The sequence below is a fragment of the Dendrobium catenatum genome, unplaced genomic scaffold (genome assembly GCF_001605985.2).
Source record: "Dendrobium catenatum unplaced genomic scaffold, ASM160598v2 fragScaff_scaffold_756, whole genome shotgun sequence".
Classification (NCBI taxonomy): Eukaryota; Viridiplantae; Streptophyta; class Magnoliopsida; order Asparagales; family Orchidaceae; genus Dendrobium; species Dendrobium catenatum.
The window spans coordinates 115,272-137,401 of record NW_021319218.1 but is presented as its reverse complement, the minus strand read 5'-3'; the positions used below and the strand labels follow the sequence as shown (position 1 = coordinate 137,401).

The 22,130-nt window shown below is 36.2% G+C and overlaps 1 protein-coding gene across 2 annotated transcripts; it reads right to left on the bottom strand.

Moving 5' to 3' along the window:
- Nucleotides 1-6,258: 6,258 nt before the first annotated feature.
- On the bottom strand, nt 6,259-14,956 carry LOC110100677 (glutathione reductase, chloroplastic). Of its 2 annotated transcripts, XR_003701370.1 has the most exons (11): nt 14,732-14,956; nt 14,346-14,624; nt 14,088-14,264; nt 13,947-14,000; nt 13,696-13,844; nt 12,666-12,729; nt 12,415-12,585; nt 12,193-12,333; nt 11,975-12,032; nt 11,205-11,304; nt 6,259-6,726 (listed from the first exon to the last, which is right to left on the bottom strand). XR_003701370.1 is itself a non-coding variant. In XM_028696513.1 (10 exons), the coding sequence occupies exons 1-9, from the start codon at nt 14,825-14,827 to the stop codon at nt 11,994-11,996; spliced, it is 1,170 nt and encodes a 389-aa protein (XP_028552346.1). In that variant the 5' UTR covers nt 14,828-14,956; the 3' UTR covers nt 11,201-11,304; nt 11,975-11,993. The 2 variants fall into 2 exon arrangements, 1 of the variants encoding a protein (XP_028552346.1); XM_028696513.1 differs by lacking the exon at nt 6,259-6,726 and having other exon boundaries at nt 11,201-11,304.
- Between the last annotated feature and the right edge of the window lie 7,174 nt (nt 14,957-22,130).

Below are 22,130 nucleotides of genomic sequence, written 5' to 3'. Positions count from 1 at the left end.
GGGCTAGGAGAATTCTTGAGAAATTTTGTTGTTCATTTTGAGCAGAGATGCAAGAGGTTAAAGCTTTGGAGTTTGTAATCCCCTTAGTAGCATTAACTCAATGCCTAAAATAATATCATTGATATTTTTAATACGACTTAAATATTTAAATATTATATAAATCAAAATTAAAATTTAAATATTAGATATATAATTACATAAATTTGCTACAAACTTGTAGAATTTCATTCATGGCAATTCCTATATAACTTATTAAAAAAAATGCTAATTTACAATGTTCCAAACAGAAATCATGAGCAGATCACTCATTTTTATACTTGTAATATTAAAAAAAAGCAACAAATTATTATTTTCAAAGATTCTAAAATATAGCATATAGAATGAACAAATCTCTTCTACTGTATCTCAACAAAAAAACAAAAAATTTACAGTTTATTGCTTCAATGCAAGTCATTTTCCACAAGAACAAATAAGCATAAAATTACGGACAATTTACTAAGCAATGTTCTATAGAACTCATTGCATCTTCAACATCGGGTAGAAGACCGATGAAAGTTCGTCGACGAGCAGAAGTCCGACGACGAGTAGAAGTCCGCTGATGAGCAGAAGTACGATGACAGGGAGAAGTCCGAAGTCGGGTAGAAGTTCAACGTCGAGTAGAAGACCGACGAAAGTTCGTCGACGAGCAGAAATCCGATGACGAGTAGAAGTCCAACGACAAGGAGAAGTCTGAAGTCGGGTAGAAGTCCTATCCGAGGTTGTATGTCATAACATTTGTTCGATGACATTAACCCGTGTGGAAGAGGTCGAGAGAATCCATCAAGGATGTAAGACCTATTCGAGGTTGTATGTCGGAGCCTTTGCTCGACGACGTTAACCTGTGTGGAAGAGGTCGGGAGAATCCACCAAGGATGTAAGACCTATCTGAGGTTGTATGTCATAACATTTGTTCGATGACATTAACCTGTGTGGAAGAGGTCGAGAGAATCCATCAAGGATGTAAGACCTATTCGAGGTTGTATGTCGGAGCCTTTGCTCGACGACGTTAACCTGTGTGGAAGAGGTCGGGAGAATCCACCAAAGATGTGAAACCTATCCGATGCTGTATGTCGGAACATTTGTTCAACGAAATTAGCCTTTACTCGACGATGTTAACCCGTGTAGAAGAGGTCGAGAGAATCCACCAAGGATGTAGAACCTTTTCGAGGTTGTATGTCGGAACATTTGTTCGACAATATTAACCTGTGTGGATGAGGTCGAGAGAATCCACCAAGGATGTAAGACCTTTCCGAGGTTGTATGTCGGAGCCTTTGCTCGACGACGTTAACCTGTGTGGAAGAGGTCGGGAGAATCCACCAAGGATGTGAGACCTTTCTGAGGTTGTATGTCGGAGCCTTTGCTCGATGACGTTAACCTGTGTGGAAGAGGTCGGGAGAATCCACTAAGGATGTAGGACCTTTCCGAGGTTGTATGTCGGAGCCTTTGCTCGATGACGTTAACCTGTGTGGAAGAGGTCGGGAGAATCCACCAAGGATGTGAGACCTTTCCGAGGTTGTATGTCGGAGCCTTTGCTCGATGACGTTAACCTGTGTGGAAGAGGTCGAGTGAATCCACCAAGGATGTAGGACCTTTCCGACGTTGTATGTAGGAACATTTGTTCGACAACGTTAACCTGTGTGAAAGAGGTCAAGAGAATCCACCAAGGATGTGAGACCTTTTCGATGTTGTATGTCGGAGCCTTTGCTCGATGACGTTAACCTGTGTGGAAGAGGTCAAATCAAATCCCCAAGGATGTAGGACCTTTCCGAGGTTGTATGTCAGAGCCTTTGCTCGACGACGTTAACCTGTGTGGAAGAGGCCGGGAGAATCCACCAAGGATGTAGGACCTTTCCAAGGTTGTATGTCGGAGCCTTTGCTCGACGACGTTAACCTGTGTGGAAGAGGCCGGGAGAATCCACCAAGGATGTAGGACCTTTCCGAGGTTGTATGCCGGAGCCTTTGCTCGACGACGTTAACCTGTGTGGAAGAGGCCGGGAGAATCCACCAAGGATGTAAGACCTTTCCGAAGTTGTATGTCGGAGCCTTTGCTCGACGACGTTAACCTGTGTGGAAGAGGCCGGGAGAATCCACCAAGGATGTAAGACCTTTCCGAGGTTGTATGTCGGAGCCTTTGCTCGACGACGTTAACCTGTGTGGAAGAGATCGAGAGAATCCCCCAAGGATGTAGGACCTTTCCGAGGTTGTATGCCGGAGCCTTTGCTCGACGACGTTAACCTGTGTGGAAGAGGTCAAATCGAATCCCCCTGGGATTGATTTTGCTTTGATTAGGAGGGGCGAACGCCGCGTATATCCCGAATCAAAGGTGAAAAATAGACTCATTCATATCCAACCAATCAGATTGATTCAAAAATAGAGTTATTCAAAGACCAGCTACGCCGGAGCTAAGCCGTTAATTGTATTAACTTCAGAATAGTTTCATTCCAGTTGGTAGTTGTATGGCTACATAGGATTACTTCGTGTTTATATTTGGTGTAGCCTATTATATTGCCACTATTGTCTATAAATAGGTAGACATTGATTGTATTAGATGAGATTTGGAAGATGAATAATATTTGAGTAGTTTTACTCTTTTTGGGTTTCTGTATCATGAAGGATTTCATGTGATGATCCCTCTCCCAAGAAGGAGTTCTTGGTCACGGTCACCGGATCGTCGACGTGGATTCGTCGAGCACCCTCCGGTGTGGTGTCATTTGGTATCAGAGCCGGTGGGCTCTCTTGTATATGTTTTCTATATCCTGTTTTATGAAAACAGGTGGTAAAGAGAGCCAAGAATGTTAGGCGAAGCAGGTGGGAGTAATCGGTGCTCAAACAGAGATTTCTCAGTGGTTCGTGAAGGATGTTGCTACTCTAAGTACGAGATCGGAGTCATTTGGCCGTCATAAGGTGGTTAGTTTGTGATTTGCCGGAAGTGTGTTGCCTACTCCTACTAGGCATCGTAGACCTGCACGTGAAAGCAAGAAAGCATGAGTTGATCGCGAGATGAAGCAGCAAGGTAGTAAGATGGTAATTGTCAGGTGTCATTTCTTAAAATTAGGATCGATTTTTGTGTGTGTTTCCGGAACCTTGTGGAATTGCGGTACATAGCAAGAAGCCATTCTGCTGACTCCACAATGCAAGGCGCCTACTACCAATTTATTTTTCCAACCTGCTGAGGGTTGCTAACCAACTATCTTCAACAAAAAGTTGATTAATTATTGAATCTTTCTGCCAACAAAGGCATTATATAATTGTGGCCATCGAGGTGTTTGATTTCGAGTTAAGGGCTGCTATCTTGGAGTCCTCCTAGGAGGAAACACATGTTGTCTTGAAGCTAGAGCAGCTGCGAAGACAAAAAAGGCTTCGGACGGGGCTTGGTCGACGTGGCTCCGGGGAGAATAACCGACAGGTGGTTCTTGTTCAGGTGCAGGCTGAGCAGAAGCGTGTTGACCACAATCTGGTGTTGTGCGGGTCAAAGCAGAAAGACAACAAGACAAGTAATAAGTGCTCAACGATTTCCCTACTTCAATGTTTTGACATTGCCGCCCTCCTTGCTGAGATCTCGCATTCAGACCATCTCTGTATACCCCTCAATTGTGCAGTCGTTGATTATGCCGGCCAAGTAAGTGAACTTGCTATCTTGAATAGATTCGTGAATATTAGAAGCAAGATGCCTCATAGACGAACGTTGCAGCAAGCAGAAATTGAAGACCTTCAACAAGAAATTATTCAAATCCAGCAGCGATTATCAAGGCTCGAATGGAGGAAAGGCGTGAGTTCTCTTGCCCGGGACTTTGATGGCATCCAACCACAGCATAAATATGTTTCGTTGGTGGCTTATAAATCCTCTGCTCGAATTAAATCCTTATGAATTGACTACAACGATGAGGGCATTTCATATGATCAAATCTCTTCCACCCCAACCTCGATCGAGTTCAGCTTCGAAGAATTTGAAGATCCGTTGTCGAACTCGTCGTCTTGGCCTGTCTTTTATGACCCATGTATGACCTGTATGATGATGACGTCATGTTCTTGGGAGTTCTTGATGATGATAAGCCTTTGTATGATGATGATAAGAGCGAGTCGAATGTCCATCATGAACTATTCACTCCTAGTGTTCACAATATGGCAACAAACTTAATCGTCATCACTGACAAAAAAATTGCAAGTTAAGATCTCTCCAATGGGTTAAATATTGAAGCTAGGATCTACTTCTCTAGGATGCTTAAAGAAACACAAATGATTCCCAATAATCTCACAATCACAAATGATCCTTCTACTTGGGCTAAGCTTGATATGTCTAAGATTGGTAGACAAATTGACATCGGGTGGATCTATCCAAACTTATTTAACCAACCAAACCCATCTCCTTATGGTGGCCAACCGGACATCTTCTTATGAGCCTGAGGTTCCTCTTATCACGGTAGTATGACGCCGGAGCTGAGCCGTTAATTTTATTAACTTCAAGATAGTTTCATTCCAGTTGGTATTTGTATGGCTACATAGGATTACTTCTTGTTTATATTTGGTGTAGCCTATTATATTGCCACTATTGTCTATAAATAGGTAGACATTGATTGTATTAGAAGAGATTTGGAAGATGAATAATATTTGAGTAGTTTTACTCTTTTTGGCGACAATAGAGGGACATAGATCCTGCTCCAAATCCTTGGAAACAACATAGCCAACATTAACCACAACTTCATTTTCGTCAACTACATTAGTAGACCCACGCTCCAAAACTAAATTGTTAGAAACAGAAGGAGCCACATTATCCAAATCTAGAGCTAAGTTAATCATACCAGCATCCGAAATAAACCCATATAGGAATAATTGGCGATTCAATTTCAATATCAAAGGTAAGAGTCCACTTGAAAACCTTCATGAAGCAATTGTTCACAAAATAGGAACAGTGAAAAAAAAAACACTAAAGTAATCCAAGTCGTTCACAAGTTTGATCAGAACATGCTTAGGGTTAAGAACAGTGACCAAAAATTCATCATTTAGCTTAGGGTTAAAAAAAATTTTGCGAATAGCCTCAAGTGAAGGTCTACGAGAAAGAAATTTGCCCACTAAAGCGAACTCAAACAGAGCTGTGAGTGCCAAGACTTCCTCATTGGAAATTCACAATTAAGGCATCCCATGAAAGGAAGAGATTTTGAATTCCGGGAAAAGAGAAGAGGAAGAAGAACTACCCGATAAAGCATCACGAAAGGATCTAGAATAGGGATTACCCACCAAAAAATCGGGATCCTTAAGCCGTTATCCCTCCATCAAAATGACGACAATGCAACAAAAAAAAAAGCTGCAAAAAATTACGGAAAACCCAAGGATTTATTGCACGAAACTTTCCTGTGGTGATCAGAGGCGTGAGGCCACGAACACAGCGACGGATTGAAACACTAGCAGAGCACATCACCGAGTATAACTTTTTTTCTTAAAAAGTTTAGGGTTATCATATTATTTAATGATCTTTATTTATTAAAGATTTTAATATTATTTTAATTATGTAGGTATTTTTATAACAGTTTGCCTTGAATACAATTATAAATAGAAGGTCAAAATGTGAGCTTAAGAGGAACCCAATCATTTGCTACATTCTTGCACTTTTTTGACAATATAATGAAATCCTATAACTTTGCTCTAAATTTTCTCTTTAACACTTCTTTCTTTATCTTCTATTTTTCTCTATAGCTTGATTTATTCTAGTTAATTAGGCACTTATTGTTTGCTTGGAAGTATCATCTACTTTGTTGAGTTAAAATTAATATGTAGCCTAATTCTCAAGTGCTCAAAAATCTCTAAAAAATTCTCATATATTGCTAAAGATGAGGTAAGAGCTTAGAGAATTCTTGGCTAGGAGAATTCTTGAGAAATTTTGTTGTTCATTTTGAGCAGAGATGCTAGAGGTTAAAGCTTTGGAGTTTGTAATCCCATTAGTAGCATTAACTCAATGCCTAAAATAATATCATTGATATTTTTAATACGACTTAAATATTTAAATATTATATAAATCAAAATTAAAATTTAAATATTAGATATATAATTACATAAATTTGCTACAAACTTGTAGAATTTCATTCATGGCAATTCCTATATAACTTATTAAAAAAAATGCTAATTTACAATGTTCCAAACAGAAATCATGAGCTGATCACTCATTTTTTATACTTCTAATATTAAAAAAAGCAACAAATTATTATTTTCAAAGCTTCTAAAATATAGCATAGAGAATGAACAAATCTCTTCTACTGTATCTCAACAAAAAACAAAATATTTACAGTTTATTGCTTCAATGCAAGTCCTTTTCCACAAGAACAAATAAGCATAAAATTACAGACAATTTACTAAGCAATGTTCTATAGAACTCATTGCATCAACGCAGAGAACCATTCACTAAAGAAAGTTACAATACTGGAAACATATAAATGAACTGTACTTGTTCTTCTTGCCAAAGTTTGGTACCTGTAAAGGCCTCTATGTAGGATTTCCTTCTCTGTAGAAGTTCTGAATTTTCTTCCCTTCAAAATGTTTTTTTTTTTCAGCGATGTTCTGAAGCCATTACGAACGAAATAGCGTTATAGAATGGGTCTGCTTTAAGCCTTGAAGCCAATGTGGAGAACGGTCTCTACAGAGTAGGTTAGTGATGGCTAAGGCTTGTCTTCAAGGTTCTCTTTACAACATTAATGCCTGTAGAATTATAAATGAAATGTGCTGTAAGTTATAGAAAATTGCATGGAAATATTCAATTTCAGAAGAAAAAACTTCAAATCTTCAGTTTAAATATGTTATTTGGAAGCCTGATGTTGATCTAGTAAGAAAAAGATCTCAACTACTGTTGCTTCTAACCACTCATCATCACTTTGACGGCTATTAGTAACATTGTGCAATCTATACGATAGCTCGACTAAAAGTTCGAGAGGAGTTGAGGCCGTAAAAAGGCACCGGCCCACACTTTCCCCCACTTGGATTTTGCTTCTCTTAACTACGCGCACACTGCATCAACGCTGGCGAAAAAGAGGTCGGTTTTACAGAATAAGAGGTGGGCCGGGTGCTTGTGGGCCCCCTCTGCAGCAAGTGGGACCCCCGTTTCCCGAGAGGGGGCGGCCGGGCTGTGTTTCCCCAGTGCCACCTAGTGGCGGCAGAAAATGAACTCCGGTGAGCTCGGCGCGGTTCGCGTTTGGCACAATCTTACGCAGCCAAGGTTCTCATATATAAGATCAGTATGCACCCCCCAAAGACCTAGGTGCACTCATTGGAGGCCAAGGTGAACTTGTTAAAGGTCAATGTGTGCACATCAAAGGCCAAGAGGCACCTCCTGGAACTCTCCAAGTTTACTATGAACTCTTCAGGTCACAGTGAACTCGTTAGCCTGCTTAACGCTCTACTAGGCCTCCTACTTGCCTAAGCCAGTAATCACCTGCCCATATTATACTCCGCCAATCAGCAACTCACCTAGCAAGTCAGCGTTTTCGACCAAACAGACCTTGATTCGAGATTGTCCACGTGTATCTTTATATTTTTTTGATTACATAATTTTATGGTGAACCCCAATGGAATGGAATATATTTCCTTCTTTTTTATAGCTTTTCTTATAGTGCTTGAAAGCATATAAATGTAGGATCAAATGACCATTTTTTAAGAGAGGGGACGATATGCAATAATATGAGTTGAATATATAATCCAAAGAGCTTTCACGAAAATTTCTCTCTCTATCTCTCTCTCACCTCTTCTCTTCTTTCTGTTTATTTCTTTGTCTCTTTCCTTTGCTTGAACCTTGTGGGTCTAGCAAGTATGTTTCAGGTATCGCCTATGAATCAATTTAGATCGAACATCTTGAAAGATGCGGCGAGCATGAATTTATGTGAAAAACCAAAAACCAGGAACTATGAGAAACATAACAATGAAATAGAGAAGGATCTTCAAATGCGAAGAACTAGAAATTTGTCACTAACAGTTATCTTGTTTATGAGATTTTCAAATACTCGGAAAAGTGGAAAACTCGCCCTTGGAATTTGATAAAAACTCAGGAAAATAATCCCCCATTTCAACTCACCAACAGTTGAAGTCACCCAAACGAGACTTTAACTCATCCAACAGTTGAAGTCACCCAAAAAAGAGTTCAACTCATGCAATAGTTGAAGTTATAAAAGAAATAGTTCAATTAAAGTCATCTGAGAAATAGTTCAACTCATTCAAAAATTGAAGTCATCCAAAGGGGGAGTTCAACTCACCCTAAAATTGAAGTCATCAAAATAGAATTCAACTAGTAAAAAAAAAATAAAAATAAAAAAAATCAACCAGTAAAACAATTTAAGTCATCCAAAGAAGAGCTCAACTAGTCCAATCAAAAGAAGAGTTTACTCATCCAAGAGTTGAAGTCATCCAAGTGAGAGTCAAACCACTCAGCTTAATCAAACTCTGAGAACTTAGTGAACTTGTTCCTCTCTTAGAATATATATTTTTTTAATTTAATAAGCTTCTTTCTTAGTGAAAAGATGAATGAAACTTAAGAAAAAATATATATTAATCTAAAAACTCAAGAATCAACTTTAAACATGAAGTTGGTCAACTTTAAGTTAGAGAATTAACACATTGTTAACTTAGATCAATATTGGAGACACTTATTTCCAAAAAAAGATGGTACTTGGCTAACTATAAACAAGCTAAACAAACTTGGGTTTAGCGATTAGAGTGATCTCAACTTATGGTCAAACATGAATGTGCTGAAACTATTCTTTGCAGGAGAGTTAAAGCCCTCAAGTGGATGAACAGATTACGCTTAGCGAAGTTGCCTTTTTTTATTTTTATCTTGATTCTACCCTCTAAGGAGAAGATATTTTAAATACAACTAAAAGATAAGAATCACTTATTTTCTTAAAAAACATTTGTACAATGTTGTCATAACTAACCCTTTATGTTCAAGCGCTTACTCACCTCTTGCTTTTAAGGAATAATCTCAAAGCACTCAAAGAATAATCATATTCACTCGTCAAACCTCAAACATTGTGTCTTAACTCCTGTATCTCTTTGAAATAGAAAAGGCTGATCATAGGATCTGACATCCCCTTTGGCGATAAGATCCACATCGAGTAGCGTGCAAACATATTCTAGTCGGCATATCTGGTTATCCCATGAACACAAGAAATATGATAAAAGAGGAGGTCCTAAGATGGCAATTTATATAAAGGCACAAAAAAAGAGAAAAGGTTGAGTAAGACTTGTGAGGAATATCATTATTCACGCAAACAAACATTTAATGTGATCTTTTAGCTTAATGGCTTTGAGAGTATATTACTAGGCTCAATAGCATATCAATTTTAGAAATATGGAAATAAATTAAAACAAGCAAGCCAAAAAAATTTTCTTTCGATCAAGCACAAAATATTTGTCATATCTTATAAACCAGATGGAAGAAACAAAAAATAAAATCGACTTTAGGCATTAGTCAAATTTGCCCCATCATACTTCCCCTCTAAAGACTAGTTAGCCAACAAGCTGTAGAAGTTCTTGTTTTGGTGCTTTTCCAAAATCTTCTCGCAAGCCACCAAATTTTTCCAAAACAATAAATTTATTAGAATTCTTGTATTATCATTACGATAACATGTTTCTAATTATCTTGTTCTTTTTCCAAGCCACTCTCTAAAGATACAAGAGAATTAAGAAGCCAAATAAATAATCAAACATACAAAAGACTATGACGCACTTGCCAAAGTCCACGTGCACTCGCCAGAGGCCAGGGTACACTCATCATCAGGGCTAAAGTGCACTCATCAAAGGCCAAGGTGCACTCCTCAAAGGCAAAGGAGCACTTATCAAGGGCTAATGTGCACTTTATCAAAGACCAAAATGCCCTCTCTAGGACTCTCCAATGTCTCTCCAAAACTTTTTAAGGACCCTCAAGAGAGTCTCCAGAGAATTTTCAAGAACTCTTCCAGTTTCCTATGAACTAGTCAAATGCCAAAGTATTTCTTGCCCAAGGTTGCAATAGGCCTACAAACCTAAGTCTAAATCCACCCGCCCGTACTATAGTCCGCCAATCAACAACTTCACCAGCAAGTTGGCATTTTTACCCAATTTGTCAGTGACTTCGACCATTCTAACTACTAATTGTCCACGTGCAATTGTTAATGTGTACTTTTATATTTTTTTAGCTTTATATTTTGGGCTACACATATCACGTATTTGGATATATTTCTTTATTTTTTGTATAGCTTTTCCTGTTGTACTTGAAACCCTATAAATATAGAATCAAAGAGTCAATTTTTAATAAGAGTGGGAGACATACATAATATTGATATACTATGTTGAATATAAAAATCCTAAGCTTCTCTCTTTAGAATTACATCTCTCTATCTCTTTTCTCCTCTCTTCTCTTCTTTCATTCTCTTTTGTTTCTCACCTTTTTCTGCTTGAATGTTGGGAGTCTTGTGAGTAGGGTTTGTGTGTGTACCAAAACCCTACTCACAGGACTCCCAACGTTCAAGCTATCAAGTGGATCAAGATAACAAAGTCCTACATGTTGTCCTGGTTGGGTACCCAATGGGTACCCATGCATTACTCGGACGGGCTTCGCCCACCCATGCCCACCCATGTTGACTTTTGGGATACCATACCCACCTATACCCACCCACTTTCCAAACTTTTTGAACGCAGTCTACCACGGATTGATATCCTTGAGGCTTGTTGCCCTTTGCTTTGATTGTAAACTTTCAAGACACATATCAGAATTTACTATAGTCACAACGTGGTTAAGTGCTGTACATTACGTAGTGAGGATTGCAGTAATATAAGATATATAATGATTAGAAATGTAAATCAATTTATCCCCCAATATTGAGTACCCACCCATACCCACCCACAAGATCATGGGCGTACCCATACCCACCCATACCCATTGGGTATGGGTGGGTACATGGGTGGGTGTGGGTATGGGTACCCAATGCAGGGCTCTGCAAGATAATGAAACTAAAAGCCCGATTACAATAGCTAAGGCTAAGAATAAGGCTCATAATTTGGAATATTTTAATTGTAATTTATATTTTATTGATTCCATATTTTTATTGTTTACCTAGGGACTTACATGGCCAACTATGACATAGTTTGAGATGTAAAAAATATTAAGAATAAGTGATTAAAATTTCCTTCATTAATGTACACAAACTCACACAAAATGATTTTGGCCATTAATCTCACAAAAAGATTATCCACCGTCAATTCCATGGATAGAGCCATGACAAGCTGTAAATCTACATGTCTTTAACATTGCTGGCAAAAAAAAGAGGATATTAAACAAAGATAAGAGAGAATACATCTCATACAGAGGCTAACATGCAACAAAGAGGCATAACATGCAGATGAAATTCTAAAAGAATCAAACAAGCTCATTTAAGTCTCTAAATATAATGAAGGTTAATTTGGCAAGTTCATATCCAACCACAAGAAACAAGTATGGTGCACTACAATGTTTTAAAGACTTCAACAAATAATGTTTTACACGTTAATTACTTGTTATGATGAGCTTATAAATATCAATATGATCAATTTACATATGCATAGGTGGATCCACATTGGCCTAAGGGTGGGCAAATGCCCACCCTCAAATTTTTTTTTTTTATATTTAGAGGGAATTTTTTAGAATATTTTGGGTATTTTGCACATTTTGCCCCCTCTAAAACAATTTTGTTGTCCTAATTTTATCAATCCTAAGCATCTTTGCCCATCCCTAAAAAAAAAATTTTGTTTTGCCCACCCTAAAAAAAGGAGCTGGATCCGCCCCTGTTAACATATGTGAAGGCTTCATGAGTTAGCAAAATTGAGCCTATATAAAATTTATATAAGTAGTAGCAAGAGGCATGAACCCAAAATAAATATTATATGCAGCGAATATTAAGGAAATAATGAAAGCGCTCTTAAAAATTTCAGCACCATGAATTACCTTATTGTCTCATTGTGAACTAAATATCTACTGCAGATTTGACCTGCCCGATCTTCTCCTACAAGGGAGAAACAAAAAGCGCAATTATAGTAAACAGGCTATTGTAGAATCATTCTAAAAAATATTATTATTTTGCTGATAGCATGATGGATGATATTAAAAGATATTAAAAACTATGTGAACATAAGTTCTTATTTTCTAATTTCACATAAAAAAACCTCATCTGGAGTCTGAGCCTTTCGAATTTCACGGGTTGGAGTCCTCATTGTGACAAATTCTTCAGCAGATGTAGGATGAATCCCAATTGTGGCATCAAAATCCGCCTTAGTCAATCCAGCTTTAACAGCAATAGCAATTCCCTGAATGAAATCAAATTATCTGACGAGATGCTCAGTAAGAACAGAAAGATTACAGAAAAAAATCAGTACAAAATCGTTCACCTGAATAATCTCTGGTGAGTCTTCTCCGCACATATGCACACCCAAAACTCTGTTTGACTTAGCACAAACAATTATTTTCATGAGTACTCGATCAGGTAGCCCAGAGATAGTAGCCTTCAAAGGTCTGAAGTTTGCTGTGAAGATGTCAACATCGCCATAGTCTTGAATTGCCTGGAACATTTGGAATTGTTAAAAGGAAAATTCAACAATAAGGTTTGCATAGAACAGGGAGTAAGTTCAGATATTCTCACCTGCTCTTCAGTAAGACCAACTTGACCAATCGGCGGCTGAGAAAAGACAGCTGAAGGGACCGCCCTATCGTTTTGATAAGTGCAATTGGTAAAAGAAAATAAAAAAAGAACTCACACTCATATATAAGATTTTAGCTGAAACTCCGGAAAAAAAAAACCAGGAAGAAAGTTTAGAACAACTAGTTTAGCTATGCCTCCAATTAAAAGGAAGAAAGAGAAATTCAACAAAAAAATTATGCATTATACTCTTACAATAAGTACGTATAAATAAAAAAAATACATGTATCTTTTCAAAATAATGAAAGAATATGTATACATTTTAAAAGATGCACAGATTTCACAAACATGCATTTATAGAGAGAGTTAAACTAATATATCCATTTAGAATGATAGAATAACTTATACTTACACATCTTTCATGATTTCATCATCCATCATAAATTTTAAATGGTTGACATTAAAAATAGCTAAAAGTTAAGAAGTGAAAGCTTGGCATCATTTAGTGCTTTAAATATAAATGATTCAAAATTTCTGATGGAAGGTCAAATTTGTGCGAGGATAAGAGGTTTTATTTTTCTAAAAGACTATCTCTCTCTCTCTTTCTCTCTCTTTCATTCTTTCTTTCATATATATATATTGCGGGTTCGGTTAAACCCTGGTCAGCAGTCATGATATGCATACCATGACTCATAAAGCCAATCAAATCCAAACTACAAAGTCAAGCGGTTTGCATGAAAACTATGTAAATGAGTTTTTCAAGTTAACAGATCTGTTGAATTTATTATGTATTGGTGTTTGCCTGCTTTTTAAAACCAAGAACATCATAACCTTTTTATTTTGTTCAGGATGTTCATAAAAGGATTAAAGCCAATCAAATCTAAAGTACAAGGCAAGAGGCTTGCAGGAGAACTATCTAAATGAGTTTGTCTAGCAGCCTAGGTCTGTTGAATTTAATAAGTTTTGGTCATTGTTTCCTTTCAGAACCAAGAAAAAAAAAACTCTATTACAATGCCATGTGGGGGAAATGCACCTGTAATCTGGCTTTATAGGTTCATTTCCAAACACAGTCTTTGCAAATGCCCCTCCTTCCATTAATGCTACAGGTGTCAAATTGATCCTATCAGTTACATCTCCAACAGCCCAAATAGAGTCAACAGATGAACGAGAGTATTCATCGACCTGAAGAGAATCATAATAGGAATTCAGAATAAACATTGATGCTTTTACAATAACAATATTAATCAATCTACAAATACATCAAAATGATGTAGAAAACTTTACCAATATTGCTCCATTCTTGTCCAATTTTACACCAGCTTCCTCTAACCCCAAGTTCTACAATATAATACAAAATAATAAATGCTGAAATTTGATATCTTGATGTGTAGTAGAAAAAGAAAATAACATATGGAGAGAACTAACCTTCGTGTTGGGCTTTCGACCAGTTGCAAACATTACATGAGAGAAACCATCGACGGTTCCTTTGCTAGTTTTCAATGATAGCAAACCATCTGCTGATTTAAGAATAGCCTGAGGTGACTCTTCAGTGTGAAACTCAATGCCCCTTAGCGACATCTGCTCGCCAACAAAATCTCTAATCTGCATGGTTTTCAAAGGGTAAAATTATGTTGAATTTGAAGTAAAATAAACAACAATTAAACTTTTGGATAATTTCCAGACCTCTTCATCAAAGCCTCTTAGAACTTTCTTTTGCCTGATAAATACATGGACATCACTCCTTAAACCATTGAAGATGCCAGCGAACTCCAATGCAATGTACCCTCCCCCAACTATCGCAATCTTCTCAGGCTTTGAAGGCAGATCTAATGCAGCATCCGAGTCGATAGCAAACTCCTTTCCAGGAATGTCTGGAATTGATGGTCGTGCGCCAACAGATATGAGTATGTGTCTTGCATAGTATCGCTTACCATTTACATCAACTTCATGTGGACCAACAATCTACAACATTGGAAAAGAAAGCAAAAAAACAGAACTAAAGTATCAGCTAAGGCAAGTCATTCAAAAAATGTGCCTTAAATTTCAATCTGATCTAAGAAAAATCCAACCTTTCCACGGCCCTCAATCAGTGTCACCCCAGCATTCTTTAAAATATTTTTGTAAATTCCAGTCAGGCGGTGTAATTCTGCGGTCTTATTGGCCATCAGAGTACTCCAATCATGCTTAGGGTCAGCTTCATAATTCCATCCAAAGCCATGACTCTCTTCAAACTCATGAGAAAACTTTGATGCATAAACCAACAATTTCTTTGGCACACATCCACGAAGCACGCATCTACATTGCAAGGGGTTAAAATGCATACTTCACATAAAACTATAGCAACCTCAAAATTGTCTCCTAAACTAATATTACTCAAAAGAATTTTGAAAATGGATACTAATTATGCAATTAATAGATTCTAACACAAGTTAGATTAAATCAAAATGTTGACGAGGAGTATCCCAAAAGAAAAAGAGAATGCAGGAAAAATTATCAACATGAACCAATTATGTGGGCTAACTAGACAGAAAAAGCCCAAGAACAGTGGTTACAAAATCAACTTTAACTTTCTAATGTTTGTTTGGTTCATATCAAACTTCTGTATCACTGAATCATCAGTAATGGATGTTTGAATTCCCATATAGACAAAAAATGAAGTGGGAATCCCAAGTTCAATTGCTCCTCACATCAAAAGGGTAACTTAGAAAATTAGACATGATACATCTCTAAAAAATTCATATGATCAGCATGAATCTCGAGGTAATATTTGAACTAAAAACATTCAAAATTAAATTCCGGATCTTGTGAACTCTAATTAGTAATGAATAGGACCGCACCCAACTATGATTTTGATAAGAAATAACTCAAACACAATTTTAAGAGTGCTGAACACATGTTGGAATATATTAGAGGCAACATAAAGACTTTTGAAGTATCAGTACTTTATAAGAGACACATCCCACAAATTGTAGAATACTTATAGAGCCACGGTATCTTAAATAGCTCATAATCCTAACAACATTTTATTGTGCTAAAAAAGAAAAAAAAAAAGATTATATTGATTATAATAAGTAGAAATATGACTTTATGCATAGATTATTCCATGGATAAATACAATACATATAATTCCAACATCTGGAAAAAAAAAATCCTAATGTGAGACCCCTCCATCTATTCTTGAACTGTGATCATCCCCAATTATCATGATAACCAATCCCAATCATCCAAGCAACTTTGGATGGTTGAGATTAGCTTTTTGAAGCCTAAGTAATTTTGAAAAAATTTAGAATCATTCTCATCCATCCAAAATGAATTAAATGGTTGGGATTGATAACTGTACAAAGAAGCTGCTTACTTTAGGGGTCTCTAATGTAATGGGTGAGAGGGGAAGTGATTACTCAATATAACTGCGAGCAATTCATCACTTATCTAAGTAAAATTTCCTTTATCGTTAGACTCCTCCCTAACAATTCCTTTCAATTCTACATCTACTTTCTTGACTACATTAGATCTCAATGAACACAGTAAAGGTCTTCTTTCTGTCTTCATGGTTCCCTTAAGCAATTTTGCTCAATCTAACAGACACCATCTTTTCCATACAAGAAAATTAACCCACTCTTCATCCCAGGCAAGAGCAAACTAAACCAAGAAAGCAATTTGAACCAAACCCGCCTCTCAATCCACCCAAAAAAGAAAAAAAAAAACAATAAATGCAAAGCAACTTACGTTCCACCAACTCCGCCAGCCAGGTCAGACGATATAGTAGCAAACGGAAGCTCGCAGATCGCAACAGAGGCACCATAGTTCGCCGCGAAGCGCGAAGCACGGACCCCACCACTCCCTGCCCCGATCGTGAACAGGTCGAAGTCGAAGTTATGACGTTCGACTACAGCCCCGTTGTCACTGCCTTCATCGGCTTCCGCTCGAGCGCCGAAGCAACGTTGATGGAGGGAATTGGTACGGCGTATAAAGAGAAGGGGAGAGGCAGCGGAGAGTGGATTGGGGATTAGGGAGAGGGGGGAAGGAATCTTTCTAGCTAGTAATTGAAGCGTTGAAGAAGAGGAGAAGGGGAGGAGGGGTGCAGTGAGGGAGGTGGCGGCAGCGGTGGCGGCAGCGGTGGCGGCCATGGCTCCGGTTTTTGCGATTATTCCTGTGGTGGCGATGAGGAAATGGAGTGAGAGTTGGGAAAGAGAGATAATATTTAATAATAATACTGCGATTTTATATTTTGTTAATATTTGATATAAAATAATATACGAATTAATATATAGGTATAAGAATATGGAAAATTTTAATAATTCACTATATAATTGAAGATATATTCTTTACGATTAAAGGAAATTAGATTATACATAATTAAGAATAATTATAACATTCTCATAAGGTGTGAAGCTAATAGTCAAGTAATAATAATTAGATGATAAAATTCTGACGACAGCAGTGATTATTGATGATAAACATTGGCGATAATCATCAAAAAAATTCAATCGAATTTTTCAGCACTCTCAAATCATATACCTCTCTACAAGTAGAAAATAAGGTTGTATTTATAGATTTTTTTTAAAGTGATATTTTAGTAAATTTGACTGTAATAAAAGACACTTTATCGAATGGATCATATTAATCCTCTTTATCATGTATCATTTATTTAATATTTGAGTGCATTAATGATGTTAAAATCGAATGGTAATGAGCTCGCTAGAATCATCTCATTGAGGCACTCAATTTGATTACAACTTTTAAGATTTAGAGATTATTTTGTCATTCAATTAATATCCAAAAGTTTTAAAATATACTTCTATTTGGATTCATTTGGAATAAGATCGGATTATTTGTGGTGTTGATGTGTTCATTTTGTTAAGACATTTAGCTCGACTATAAATTTATTGAAATTGGAGGTTGAATGTGTAATGACTGCTTCTATAGTGATAACTTGAATTGAACTTGATAAGAATTTCAAATTCGTGTTGTATTTTATTGAATCACAGTAAATATTTAAAGTTATTTATATATTTAATTTAATCATGAAATATGATTATATTTGAATTAAAAATAAAATATTAAGTAAAAATTTTCTCCTTAGAGCATTATGGCGCTATAATGGTGGTGTTGCAGCACCACCATCTCTATTAGATTGGGCATCAGAAGGGGCGGTGTTGTGACGTTGTGAAGGGGTGGCGCTGTGACGCTAAGCTCTCGATCTTGTTGTGAAATTTTTTTCTCTTAGAAGCATTACAACTCTAAAAAAGCTAATGCAACAAAATTAGGTCTTTAAATATCCAAATCCATTTATAAAAATTCATCTTTCATTTAGGGAGGTAGTAGATTAAGAGAGAAGAAGAGAGATCCTAGATAAAGTTAATTTAGATTTTGTCCAATGGGCCAGTTAGGAATATTGTTTGGATTGATGTAGGTTACCATTACTCTATCTCAATTTATAATTTGGGTAAATTATGTGAGAGTTTTGTTATTTTATTTTATTAAATGATGCTTAGAAAACATTCTACTATGTAATTTTTTGTATGTTGTATAATAGAAATTATGAACACTTCAATAGGTAAATCAAATTTTTACAAGGTATTTTTAATTGCATAAAATTTTAAGTATTTTGGTGAGTATAATGACATTGATAGAAGTGGCTATAGGATAATAAATGCTTTAAAATAATGTTATGAATGTTGTTCATGCATGTTTTTTATAATTTGTAAATGTTGACTCTATGTACAAGTATTTCTCCAAAAATGCTATTTTGTTCATCACAAATGTGAAAATTTGTATATTCATGTATTATGTTAGATATCACTCATCCATGTTGAAGTTACTTATACTCATATATTCATATACTTGAAAATGTGTGAAAATTGGAATAAGAGAAAAGTACAAGTCAGTCATTACTGACATTTTATGCATACTCTGTATACTCTTGTGGTATAATATATATTATTTATATATGTTGAATGTATTGATGTTTATACATGTTAAAAGTATTGTTGTTTCTATGTTAATGTGATTGAAAATGTGCAAATGATTACTAGAGAGATATAAGTGCGCGCATGATCAACTGAATAAATGAATGGTGCTATATATGCTCAGTGAGTCATAAAGATCTGATATTATAATATGAATTACAAGAACGACATCAATGCCTCACACTATAAATGTAAAATACTTGGGAGATATAAGGGCCCAAGGGAATTGATGTGATATGATGATGAGGATTATATATATATATATATATATAAAAGCTTGAGGGGACTGAAGTGTTAGTTTATTTCAATTATTTTTTTATTAAAATCTAAAACCTAACTTTTTAGTAAATTTTTATTTACACTGAATGAAATATAGTACAATAGCTAATATGAGTTATATTGTACAAGCTCTATAATTACTACATGCTTTATTCTATCATTATGACCTAGCTTTTCATCTATATTATAATAATGAAATAACATGCTTTTTTTTATATATATATTGTTATATTGAGAAATAGGGAAATACTGGATACCAAGCAAGTGTTGCCCATGTTTGTTTTTTATGTGTTTATTCATGACATGAAATAGGAAAGGAAAATGTTGAGTAGATAAAAGTGAGGATAAATATAATAGATATGTCTTATATTAATTATTTTTACAATTTTGGGATATTGTATTGATGATGATAATGACTGTGACCATTGTGACCATAATTATTGTAAATAAATATTTTTTGGTTAAATGATCTTATAATTTAAAGTAAAGATAAACTAATGATTTTATTTTTAGTATTTTTAAAGTTGTAAATCAAGTAAAATCTCCTTAATTATAATTTAAGCTTTTTCTCGAAGAAGTTGGTGCATCAATTTGATTAAAAATTATAAAAAAAAATTGCTCGAATATTCAAATCTTCTTAAATTTGATCATATATGTTTCTTTTGGCTCCAAAAATGTTAAAATTGAGTCCAAAAATTGAACAATAGCCCACAAGACCTCAACAATGTCAGAATGAGTCTCTTTTGGTATGCATGATTTTGGAGGGCGCCTCCTACACCTCTTAAGAGGAAAGAAAAAAAAAATCTTTTTTATTGTCAATCTACTTTAGGAGATTTATCTCTCATTCTCTTTGGAGAGATATTTTTTTTTCTCTTTTTTAAAATAAATTGTTTTTGTAACTTCCCTTCTCCCTTTCCCTCTCCAAGTGTAAATACTCCCTCATAAAGAGAGAAAATTTCCTCTTCTCATTAAGGCTTCATTTGGCACAGCTTTACACCACTGTTTTTCTCCTGCTTTAAAGAGATTTTTTACTAAAAAGCTAATTTAGAAAGCATTAAGAAACCCAACCCAAACTAAACCTGAGGCTCATAAAAATGAAAACTACATAATGATTTTTAATTTGAATTAATTAATTTACTTCAACCTCACATAAATCTTCACTATTTTTTTCTCATCAATCCTCATTTTCTCAAACCATTATAAGCATAATTGTTTATCATAATGGAAACAATCCCTCTCTAATTATGCTTAACCCTCTTTCTTCATACTGAAAATATCTTACTTCAATATATTATAGCACACTAATCTTCTTTAATTATCACCCTCATAATTAATTATTTATCATTCGCACTAATCTAAAACCAATAAATTTTAAAATTATATTATCTATGGAAAATTTCTATTGCAATAATATAAAAATAAATTCAATAATTACATATCTTTAAAATTTAAAAGAGTATTAGGGCAGAGTTAGTATTGGCCTAATTAAGGCTTCATTTGGGACGGCTTTCTTACTAATTCTTAAAACAGCTTTTTAATACAAAAGTTTTAATTTATATATTAAAAAGCTAGCTGTTTTAAAAAGTAGTAAGAAAGTCGTCCTAAATGAAGCCTAAGTTGTGAAATATGTTTTATATTGGTCTCAGTATTCATCATTATATCATCATATATTCCCTGATGAGGTTCATCTTTAGCTCTCAGTGGTGCGCTAGGGTTTCGCCCTAGCCGCCCCTTCCGGCTGCTCGGTGTTGGGTGTTTCTCCTCTTGAGCTTCAGGGAAGTTTTTCTTCTCCTTATATTTCTGCTCTTCAGCATTGTTTTCCTTTTTTATGGTTTTATGACGCCTTCTCTTTTTCGTGATCATGGTTTTTTGGTTGGATCATCCTCCCTTTCTTTTAAGGACACTCTTTCTGGTTTTTCACCTTCTTCCGCTCCTTTTCCTGAACTTAGGGTTTCCTCGCATAGAGGTTTACCTGCTCTGTGGATTTCCGAGGCGGAAATCCAGTCGTTGTCTGCTCCGTTCGAATTTTCTCTGGTTGGTAAATTTTATGGGCGTAGACCTTCCCTTGATGCAATTAGGAGTTTCTTTTTTTTCAAGCTTAAGCTTAATGGTAAAGTCTCAGTCACTGTCCTGAATCAGCGTAACGTGTTGATTAAGCTCTTTAACGACTTGGGATTATTGTAGGGACTTTGCTCATATGTCATATTTTGTGAGTAATTGTTATATGAAATTGATTAAATGGTCTCCTAACTTGGATATTGAGATCGAATCACCAGTTATACCTATCTGAATTTTTTTCCCTAACCTCCGGCATCACTTGTTTGCCTCACGTATTCTTCATGGTTTAGGATCAATTTTTGGCAAACCGTTGAAAACTAATAATGCTACTTCCATTGGCTCACGTTCGTCGGTTGCGTGCATTTTGGTTGAACTGGATGTGTCCAAACAGTACCCGAACAAAATAGGATAGCACTGGTTATGTTCAATCTGTGATTTTTGAAGATTTTCCTGACTATTGTGCGCAGTGTATGACTTTAAGACATTCAAAGGTTGGGTATAGGATTCTTCACCCTAATCTTGTTTCAGCTACCTTGCCTCCTCCATCTAATTCGTTGGGGGTTGGTGACCTGGTGGAAAACCTGTCTATTATTGTGGTTCCGGTTGAAGGAAATGAGTCTGTTGTGAATTACATGTGCCATCTATTGCCCCTGCCTTTGTTTCTTCTGATATTGTCTCTCCTGTTCTGGTTGAGAATGGCGTGGTGTGTGAGGAGGTTAGTCTTGTTAATTTAGTCCAGTTGGACTCTGTTGAGATTTTGGAGGGAGGGGCCCTTATTGCCCACCACCCTCAAACGTGATCCAGCTGATGAGGTCTCTGTTTTGGAGGGAGGGGCCCCTGTTTCATTCTGTATCTAGCCTAAATTTTTGATGTTTTGGCTGTGTCTGCTCTCCCAGCCGATGAGGTCTCTGCTTGTTTGGTTGTCCCTTATGTTATTTCCCTTGTGACGCCTACTGTTCAAGTATTTTGCACTTTTGTTGAGGTTCCTGTTAGTTTAATATCACCTGACGCGTTGCTTTCACATGTGGGTGTCAATTCGGGGGAGAGTGTGAGAATGCAAATAGATTGGCTTTAATGTTTGTCCAATTCATCTTCAGAGTCAAGTGAGGAGGAAGAACCTAGGGATAATTTTTCCTTGCAGAATGACCGGCTTGGTGTTTCT